General features: G+C 49.2%; 1 protein-coding gene across 1 annotated transcript; it reads left to right on the top strand.

Annotated features, from left to right (window-relative positions):
- Positions 1-8,675: 8,675 nt before the first annotated feature.
- LAJ45_09510 (uncharacterized protein) lies at positions 8,676-9,575 on the top strand (the record flags this gene model as incomplete). Its single annotated transcript, XM_046119052.1, has 3 exons — positions 8,676-8,820; positions 8,875-9,143; positions 9,210-9,575. The coding sequence occupies 3 exons, from the start codon at positions 8,676-8,678 to the stop codon at positions 9,573-9,575; spliced, it is 780 nt and encodes a 259-aa protein (XP_045967867.1).
- Positions 9,576-10,807: the final 1,232 nt, after the last annotated feature.

The raw sequence follows: 10,807 nt of genomic DNA, 5'->3' as shown, positions 1-10,807 counted from the left end.
ATTATTCCTGCCCTCCTTCTTCTTCCCCGGATTTCCACCCAGACTGATCGATCGTGACTGACGTTGTCGCGTTTCCCCCAGATTCGCGCATCCATGTCAAGATCCTTGACCCCCACAACCAACGCTACGAGGTGCCCGAGACCGCCTTCCCCCGCCCAACTAGCAAGTCCAACCAGCAGTCTTCCCGCTCGCACATCCGCTTCGACATCACACCCTCGCCCTTCTCCTTCGCCGTCGTGCGCAAGTCTAACGGCGAGACGCTCTTCGACACCAAGGATCACCCCCTCGTGTTCGAGAACCAGTACCTCCGTGTCAAGACGAGCCTCCCCGAAAAAGCAAACATCTATGGCCTGGGCGAGCACTCGGAGACGCTCCGATTGGACGAGCGCAACACGACGAGGACCATGTGGGCGCGCGACGCCTTTGGCATCCCCAAGGACTCGAACCTCTACGGCGTGCACCCCGTCTACATTGAGCACCGCACCACGGGTTCCCATGGTGTCTTCTTGCTCAACAGCAACGGCATGGACATCAAGCTGAGGGCGGACGAGGCTTCGGGCACAAGTCTCGAGTACAACGTCATCGGCGGTATCCTCGACTTTTACTTCTTTGCTGGCCCCTCGCCCGCTGATGTGTCGCGCCAGTATGCACAGGTGGCCGGGCTGCCGGCCATGACGCCGTACTGGAATCTCGGTGTAAGTGGTGGAATCTCTTTCCCTCTATGCCCTTCCCCCCTTTCCATGCATATTCCAGTTTCGTCATCTAGCGTGTATGTGTGTGGTCATTATGCTAACCAACGTTCGCACATGTAGTTCCATCAATGGTATGCTAGTGTGCTTCGATTTTGCTTTTTTTCAAATCCCCAATCCCCCCGACATTCCCCGTGCAGGCGGTCAATGTCTCAGATGGCGTCTTGATATAAAAATAGTAGCTGACCGTTGGTCTCAACCCTAACCCTAAAGTCGATGGGGGTACAGAGATGCCTTTGAGGTCGCCGAAGTGATTGCCAATTACAGCAAGGCCGAGATCCCGCTGGAGACCATGTGGACAGATATCGGTATGTGAAGCCTGCAGTGCTGTTAGATTCGGGGTGTTTGTGGTTGGTTGGTTAGTGCTTGTGGTGCTAATATTAATGATATCGTTTGTTGGCATGTAGACTACATGAGCAAAAGATGGATCTTTACGGTCGACGAGGGAAACTTCCCGCTCGAGAGCGTGAGGCAGATTGTGGACTACCTCCACGAGCATGATCAGCACTATATGATGATGGTGGACCCTGCCGTCGCGTACACGGACTATCCGACGTTCAATAGGGGCGTGGAGAGCGGCGTGTTCTTGAAGGAGGACAACGGGACCATCTACAAGGCGGTGGTCTGGCCTGGTGTCACTGCGTATCCGGACTTTGTGCGTCTCTCCCCCTCTCAATTCTCTATCTCTCTATCTTTGCACTGGGCCAGTTCTTAATATGAGGAAATGCACAGATGCACCCCAACGCTTCGGCTTGGTGGACAAACGAGTTCAAGCTGTTTTTCAACCCAGAGACTGGTATCGACATTGACGGTCTCTGGATTGACATGAACGAGCCTACCAACGTAAGCCAACAAGCTCCCTCCCCCCAACCCCGGCCAAAACACTTCCAGCAAAGCCTGCATCTCAACAATCAAGAACAAGAACAAAGAGCTAACACTGACAAATTCTCAATCAAGTTCTGCGACTATCCATGCGTTAGTCCTGAGCAGACGGCAATTGACCGGGGAATGCCCCCGGTAGCTCCTCCGGTCAGAGCTCCCCCGCGCGAGCTGCCAGGGTTCCCCTTCACTCAGCACAAAGAATCAAAGGTCAAGCGCCGGGACGTTGAGCAGGATCTGATTAATCCCCCGTACGCGATTGCAAATGACTGGCCAAACGGAATCTCAGACAGAACGGCAGATACTGACGTGAGTGCCTCTACTTGACTTGACTTACAAGCTCTTGATACAACTCAACTTCCAGTCCTGTTTGAAACCGCTGCTAATTGGTTTCCATTGTTCGGGGTACAATAGCTTGTTCACGCAAACGGAATAACAGAATATGACGCGCACAATCTCTATGGGAGCAGTAAGTCAATCCTCTGTCTCTCTTTTTTCTTCTTTCTTTTTATCACTCTTTCCCCAGACATGTCGAGAATTAAGACGAGACGAAACGGGAGAGTTATCCAATGAGTGAACCAGACTAACACCCCCTTTTTCGCTTTACTCAGTGATGAGTGTTGTTTCTCGCGAGGCCATGCTGGCTCGCCGCCCAGGGTTGAGGCCAGTGATCATCACTCGCAGCACCTTTGCTGGTGCTGGCGCCAAGGTTTGTAACACTCACAAATTCCGCAAATCCGCAAATCCGCAAATCCCCAAAAGACTCACAAAATGATTGTTCTCTTTTTTTTTTGTTCACTTGCGGTGACGCTAGTAATGATGGTGGTGGTGCGCCACGCCATGCCATGCCATGCAAAAAAAAAAATTTAATCTATTAATCTATTTTCGCCCCCTTCATTTACTAATTTGGGAATATTGACAGGTATTCAAATGGCTTGGTGACAACAATTCGTTCTGGGAAAACTAGTAAGTTTCAACACCCCGCCGTGCCAATCCCCTCTCCCCCACTCAACCCACCCCCCCAATCTACCCCCCGGCGAATCTGACATGGCGGAGGACGTCCGTGCCCACGAGAATATCAGAATTTTGAAAAGCTTCACATACTAAAATAAAGAAAAAATGAAACAGTCGTGATTCTATCGCCCATATGCTCGGGTTTGCCAGCATCTACCAAATGCCCATAGTTGGATCTGATGTACGTGAGATTCCATCCAGATCAGACAACCCTTTTTTTATTTTTATTTTTTTTAAATTCCTTTTTTTCTTCCTTTTCTTTTCCGCAGCAATTTCAATATGGGGTACATCCAATCTAACCCGGGAATGCACCCAACAGGTCTGTGGATTCGGCGGCAACACCACCGAGACGCTCTGCGCCCGCTGGGCCACCCTTGGCGCCTTCTACCCCTTCTACCGCAACCACAATGTCCAGGAGGCCACCGTCTCGCAGGAGTTCTACCGCTGGGAGTCGGTCGCCCAGGCCGCCCGCAAGGCCATTAGCATCCGCTACCGCCTGCTCGACTACATGTACACGGCGCTGCAGCTGCAGCACACCACGGGCACGCCAGCGCTGAACCCGCTCTTCTTTGCCTACCCCCAGGATGAAAAAACCTTTGGCGTGGACATGCAGTTCCTCTACGGCCCGTACATCCTCGTGTCGCCGGTCACGGCTGAGAACGCGACCTCCGTCGACATCTACCTGCCTAAGGACATCTTCTACGACTTCGAGACGCTCGCTCCCGTGCAGGGCGCCGGCCAGAACACCACTCTGGAGGACGTGGGCTTTGATTCGATCCCGCTGCACATCAGGGGTGGCGGCATCATCCCCCTGCGCTCCGAGAGCGCAATGACAACTACAGAGCTGCGCAAGAAGCACTTTGAGCTCGTCGTTGCGCCGGGGATGGACAACAGGGCCGAGGGATCGCTCTATCTCGACGACGGCGTCTCCATTGAGCAGGAGGCCACCGTCGATGTTTCGTTTACATACTTCCGAGGGGTGCTCAAGGCGACAGGGGACTTTGGCTTCGACAGCGGGATCAGCGTCAAGACGGTCAAGTTCCTGGGCATTGACAAGAAGCCGAGAAAGGTCACGGTCAATGATAGGGTGCTCGACGGGGGTGATGTCACGTACGACGCGGAGACAAAGGTCCTGGTGGTCGCTACAAGTTTACCCTTGACGGAGGGTTTCGTGATTAGGTTGTAAACTACATGGGGGCTGTAGGTACGCAAGTATGATAGATTGAATGATAGCTCATACTAGTAGAGGGTGGAAGGGGGGTGGTGGTTGTGGTGGGGTCGGAGAGAAAGGTTTGAGCGAGAAAGACTGTGAGGGTTGCAGTATCATTCATGTATGTAGTCTAGCAGCCAATGAGAGCCGTACACGAGAGTACATATAGTAAGGGAAACGGTCGTTCCGAATCTTTCCTGATTTTTTTCTTTTCTTTTCTTTTCCTTCCTTTCTCTCTGACCAACAAGCTTGGGGGATAAAAAAGACTTCAATTAGGAATTAGAATGGGAGTGGACCAATATATCTTTCTACTTTGGACCTGGTGCAGCGGCCGGGAATCTGATTTAAGAAAAGAAAATTTAGTTTCGCCGTGCAAGCGGTGAATAAAAAATAAAACCCAAAAAGCGACAAGACAGGATATGTTTATGTATGTATTACGCAGGGCACAGCTTGGTGGTTCGTTTGGTTCGTTGAATGTAGATCATGGTTGCATGGTGGTGGTAGGTGGATTAACGTTGGTAACTGGTTGGTTACATGTAGTCTCTGGGTTGATTGCCCAGCACAGCTCTCTTCCTGCAGCCCAGCCAGACCCTCCATTGAGAGAAGGACGTTCATCCAACACCGCCGCACCACCACCGAAACACAGAGCAGAGAGAGGGAAACTAGTTTTTTCCCATAGCACCATTCCTGATTGCCACTTTCCCAATCCAGATGTCATTGCATGGGCCGAGTGATATTTTGTGCATGAATATTACCAGTATCCCGACCCCGCACCAGTTGTTAGCTGTTGACTTTTGCTTACTAGTACCAGCTATCTCTATCTCTGCCCATCAGCAGCAGCACAACACATGAGCAAGCAAGCAAGCAACCAGCACAGCGCCGGCGCGGCGCCTGTTTGTGTATTCAACGAATATAATTATTCCGTAACCGCGACGCCGATATTATGTGCATTTCGTCTTGAAGACTAATCCGGGAACAACACCCGAATAATAGGGTAAGAAGATATGTAGCTATCTATTAATTCCATCACCCTCTCTATCTATCTATCTATACTACCTATCTATACCCCATCACATCACTGCGCGAAAGATATGTATATGGCCAGACTGGTATTTTACCTGAAGTATGTAGGTGGGGTAAGGGGAGGGAAACGTGCAATGCGATTGGGCCAACCAGATATAGGCACCGCACATGATGGCGCTTTTTCGTTTCTCGCTGGAGCAAGCAGAGAGGGATTTATGTATGCGCGCGCTGCATCAGGGCGGTGCAGTGCGGTGAAAGTGGCTCGAGGGAGGGAAGTGGAGGGGGGAGGGTACCGATACCGGTGGAGGGGTGCCTGGAGGTTAAGTAGAGTATGAGCGGTACCTAGGTTTGTAGAGTGTGAGTAGAGAAAGTAGGTGTAGTAGAGTGTTTTTTTCCATGTATGTAGCGCGAAAAGGTATGTAGATAGGGCACAGTGACTAAACCCGTTCTATCTATCACTACCTCTCAAAGCCAGGGCCCATGTCGTCGTCGTCGCGAAGGAGCCTCGACCCTTCAACACCCCACCCCCCCTTCACCTTGCTATGGCCCAAACTCAACGGACCAACCAACTAAACGTCAGCGCAGCGCATCCAATTTCGGGAAAATTTATAACTGGCTCCCTGCTGCTCCCCTCGCTACCAAAATAAAACCACGACCACCAGAAAAGTAAGGAATAAAAGTGAAAAAAGAAACTAGAAGTAAAGCCAGCCCAATTCTTTCATGTGATTCGATCACAGACGAGAGGTGTTGCCAGTTGCAGCGAGCGAGGGTCCTCTATCACACACACTCACTCACGTTCACGTCTCACACACACTTCACACACACCATACAAATCTCAGCACACACAGAACACAAGAAGAAAAGAAAAGAGCAGGAAGAGGAAAATATTTTCGCCGAGGTTACCGAAGTTTGTCCGAAATGCCGCATCCGCTCCGCTAAGCCGCGTCGGTTGCAGGTGATCGACCGGGGGTAAGAGCGAGAAGGAGGGGAGAAAGGGGGGGGGGGGGGTGGAGAGGGCAGCTTATTATTATCTAAGGTACCGCAATATTTGAGGGAAGAAAAGAAAAAAAGGCCATGTAGGTACCTACATACCTACCTCTCTTTGCACTCTCACGCCCAAATGGGGAATGGAGTGGTACGGTGCAATGTACAGCAGGTGCAGCTGTGGTATGGTACGCCATCAAGGTGCAATGGCGCAAGATAAAACGAAATCAGTGAAATGAAAGGCAAAAAAAAAAGAGAGAAAACCAGGCCCTGGGTGTAATTATAGATTATGTAGAAAGTGGGTTTGTTCAATGTTGGTTTAGTTTGTTCGTTTAAGATGTGGGAATCAGCCTATTGTTTCCCAGGGTCGCGGACGGGTGTGTGCTTTGCTGACTGATGAGCTGGTGTGGAGTACTGGTGGGCTTTGTGGAGGTTGTGGTGGAGGCGGAGGTGGAGAAGAGCTGCGCTGCTGGTTACTGATTGTGGTGTTGAGAGAGAAAGAGAAGAGTTGTGGTTAGCTAGGCAGTGTAGCTAGGTGGTGGTTGCGGTGGCCTAAGAGACGACGTACTCTACTACTCAACAGGACATGTATCTGTATCTATCAGCCCAATCAATTCTCTATCAAGATATATGGGCCAAACAGCGAGGGTTGGTCAGGGCGCGCCTACATACATTACATAGATAGACAGAGTAAACCTCTTTCAGTTCTTTCGGTTAATAATCCTAGTTTCCTTCTACAGCCCTCCCCTTCTCTTCCCTTCCGTTCCCTTGTCTTCCTTGTAGACTTTCCTAGCTTCTTCACTCTCACCCTCACTCACTCTCTCTCTCTCTCCGACTATCCCTCCCTCCCCCAGTTCCGAATTTCTTCTTCACCGTAGAGTACCTAGCTCATGGAGCAGCTAAGCAGAAACGAGGGCAACCGACGCACCGCACTCAGTGAACGAGTAACCAGGTGAGTTGAGTAAGTAAGTGAGTACACTCCCCCCCCCCCTTCCCTTCCACCTCCGCCCCCTCCCCCCCCCCCCCAGTTCATCCTTCCCTACATCATACCTTACCTGTATAGAATACTCACCGACAGCCGTCCCAACCAGTCTACGAACCGAATTCATCCCAATATATTCCAAAAGTCTTGGAGTATGTAAAGTCTCCCTCCTAAGGCCCAAGCAAGTGCGTTATGGAACCCAGAAGGCTTCCCCGAGTGGACTTATATATATCATCGACGCACGCAACACAACGCACATACATGCATAAGGTTGTGCTGTGAGCGTGTATGGGTTGTATATAGTGTATGTGTGTGTCTGTGTGAAACTAGGACTTGTTTAACATCCTCCGCCGTATGTATGTGTCTGAGTAGGGGGATCTGCCCACCGCTACCCCCCCGTCCCTTCATATTATCATATTAAAAATCTTAAGCCGCCAAATAAGAATTTAAGACCGGGCCCCTAGGATCAGCGCTATGCATCCCGCTTGCTTCTGCGTTTGCTTGATTGATGATATATGTGCTCGTTGCTCCTGAACCTATTTTTTTCTATACTATTCTTTTTTTTTTTTTTTTGCCTTCTCACGAGTAAGTTCCCCCCTTGGAGACAACACTCCAAAACGCAATATGCATCAAGAATTAGGAAGGGGTTAGCTCGAGCCAGATTTTCACTTTCAAAGTACGGACGGAGCAAAATACCATCAGGGAAGGGGGAGAAAAAAAAATCTGGTTCCAAGGATGATGATGAGCTGAGGGAATCATCTGTTCTTCCCCTACCTCTGTGGCCTTATTCTGTTTGGTCGTGGCGGGACGTATGTAGTGGTGGGGACCCAATAGCTGGGACTCACGTTGCGTAGAAAAATGGGTACGTTTTTTTCTTATTTCCTGCGAAAAAAATTGTACAAGCTATTGTTCCCGAATACTAGCTAGCTAGGTAGAGCTACAACAGCAGTAGAGACATTTTTGTATTTTATTTTTTTAGTATTTTTTCTTTTCTTTTCTTTGCTCTGCGAAAAAAAGCCACCGCCCCTTAAGCATTCTCTTCCTGGGGACTTCCATGCTCCCAATTTTCGTTCCTTTTTTCTTTTTCTAGCTGTATTCCGGTACCTGGGTGGGAACATGAGCGAGAATTCTGAAAGCCATCAAGCTGTGAGCCATACGTACATATGATAGAAAATAAAAAAAATAAAGAGCGACAAACTAGGCCTACAAAGGCTGCCCTCAGATTACTGCACTAACCGCTTTCTAAACCCACGGCCACCACCTTATCGAAGTGATACGAGACAGGCCATGGTCTCTCTGCACCTACATGCAGGAAGACATGGTGGGGCCCGTCGGCATCTCCCCTAGACGTATTGTGAACGCCAGACAGATTACGTACGGTTCGCAGAGAGAATGAGCGAGTGCTAGGCATTTTCTTGTCGAACCCAACCTTGCTTGCTTACCTACTTGTTAGCTACGTGCATGTTGTTCGATATATCATACCTCATTTAATTAATTACTAGCGCCTCGTCTAATGGATTCTTCGTGGATATATCTTGTGGACGACAGCCCGCCGAAACGAAAGAAAAAAGAATCATCAATCATCGATCCATCGTGTATTCTCAAGATCCACGCTACCACTACTATTGTCACTAGTACTATTGCTACTACTACTACTACTACTACTACTACTACTACTATCACTACTATCATTACCACTATCACTACTATCACTACCACCACTACTATCAACACTACTACCTGCCTATAACTCTCATCTAACTACATCATCATCATCAACGCCATCAAAGACTACATCATCAAAACTCCTACAACCATCATTACCACCGCAAATATGATTTCCCTCCACCACACCACAAGCTCAAGAATCGGCTCAAGGAAGTCCACAGCAACAAGACAGCGAGTCTCGCGCGCTTGCGACCGCTGCAACCAGTTGCGCACAAAATGCGACGGCCAGACACCCTGCGAACACTGTGTTGGTGAGTTGATTCGTAGCTTCAGGCCTAAAGAATACTTCAACTAACACAACCCAGTATTTGGCCTCGACTGTGAATACAAGCGCGAACAGAAGAAGAGAGGAAAGGCCTCAAACGCATTCCTCTCCCGCCAGAAGCAGCGCCCATCAATCAGCAGCAGCATCGACGGGCTCGAGACTCCCCTTCGCTCCCCTGCCATGATCAACACCTCCAGCTCCTCCTCCTCCGCCGATAGCAGTGTCGCGAGCTCACCAAACTCGCTCCCACCTTCACCACTCTTCAACATTGCCTCAGACGATGACAAGCTCGACCCCAGGCTACAATTCGTACGTTCTCCATGTTCATTAGACACCCCCGAAATTGTAATTAAGCTAACAGGCACCTTTTTGCAGATCAAGTCTGAAAACAGCGAAAGCTACTTCTCGTCAAACTTCTTCTACCACAAGTCGCCCGAAGCCCCCTCGGCGCATTTTGACGACACCCCCGACTCCTCGTTCATGCTACAGCCATGGGGGAACCGCTTCGCAGACACCTATGACCCACCCACACAGCACCCGTCGCCCACCACAACCGCGCCAACATCACCGTATGTGCCGCTGTGCGCAAGCTGCCATGTAAACCCCAGCTCGAGGCTATACCCGGCGTCGATGTTCTGGCTGCAAAATGGCGCATCAACCTGCTCATTCCCGTATCCGGCTGAGGATGAGGGTTTCGAGTTTGGTTCGTCTGAGGATGGGTCGAGGAAGGGGAGCCTATAGATTGGCGACCCAATCGATTCTCTTAAAACCTATTTTCTTTTATTTTTTTTACTTTTCCTATGTTACAACGGGTGGCTTATAAACATAATCTCTCTACACAGAGTACATTCCTTTACGAAAACTACATTTCTTTTGTCATTTTGATTTTTGAAAAAAGCAAAAACTACAGGAGTTTATTTGTTTACGGGATTGGGGCGATGGGGGGGATCCGGGAGAGATGGGGGGGGGGGGGTGGCGGCGCAATATACTCCACACACACAAAAAAAAACTCACAGCGACCACGGACGGCTCCTGCTGGCGGAAGTTGAAGGTTGGAAACGTTTCTTTTACAATGCTCTAGATGTACTACGGGATGGGATGGGATGAAAAAACGATTTTTGATGATCTGACGATGATGATAAAAAAAGGCTTTCTTTACTTATTTTTCTGATGTATATATTTTCCTTTCTTTTTTTCCCCTCCTTTTCTTCTTTATGAGATCTGGTTCTTGTTTTTCTTTTCTTTTTCTGTATCATATTTTCTTTTCTTTTTATCCGTTTCTGTTTCAATGTGTGTATCGGTAGCGCCTACTCTAGAGAATTCGAAAGAATAAAGAATACCACTTTTTTTTCGAAACCCACGGACTCAACTCTATTTCCAATCATCCCCATCGATTCCTAACCATCTACCTTACACAAACCAAACCTCTCGATAGATTGTCTCACAGATTGAGTGACTGATATTCCGCAGATCCCCTCGCACCATCAGATCAACCCCTCTGTTGATGCTTTGATATTCCTACAATAAGCTCAAGCTCATACTCAAAAAGGTTCGCCACTAGATCAGGTGGGTGAGACACAGATTGGCCTCCAAGGAATATTCCGTAAAGGAATGGAGGGGCTGTAGCTATGGTGGTGGAGATGGTGGAGTACCGTACCGGTACCGGTATACATACCGGTGGGGAAAAAACCGTACATACTCTTGGAACCCGTACCTACCTCATGCTCGAATCACCCCACGTCACTCGATTGCACATGTACAGAAACGAATGGAAACAAAAAAGAAAATTAAACAACGTGCATTATCGTCCGTCACCTCAGAAAAGAGCCGACTAGCTAGCTATCTAGATGGTAGGGCACCTACAGTTCAGTAGCCCTCTATTTTCCCCGGCTTGGAGCCACCACCAGAAATAAACCAAAAGGCATGTTTTTGCTCATGGTGGTTGAAAGCAAGTATAGTGCACGTGTGAGCAA

Source organism: Morchella importuna (assembly GCF_003444635.1).
Source record: "Morchella importuna strain M04M26 chromosome Unknown Morimp01GS036, whole genome shotgun sequence".
Lineage (NCBI taxonomy): Eukaryota > Fungi > Ascomycota > Pezizomycetes > Pezizales > Morchellaceae > Morchella > Morchella importuna.
This window is presented reverse-complemented; position numbering and strand designations above follow the sequence as displayed.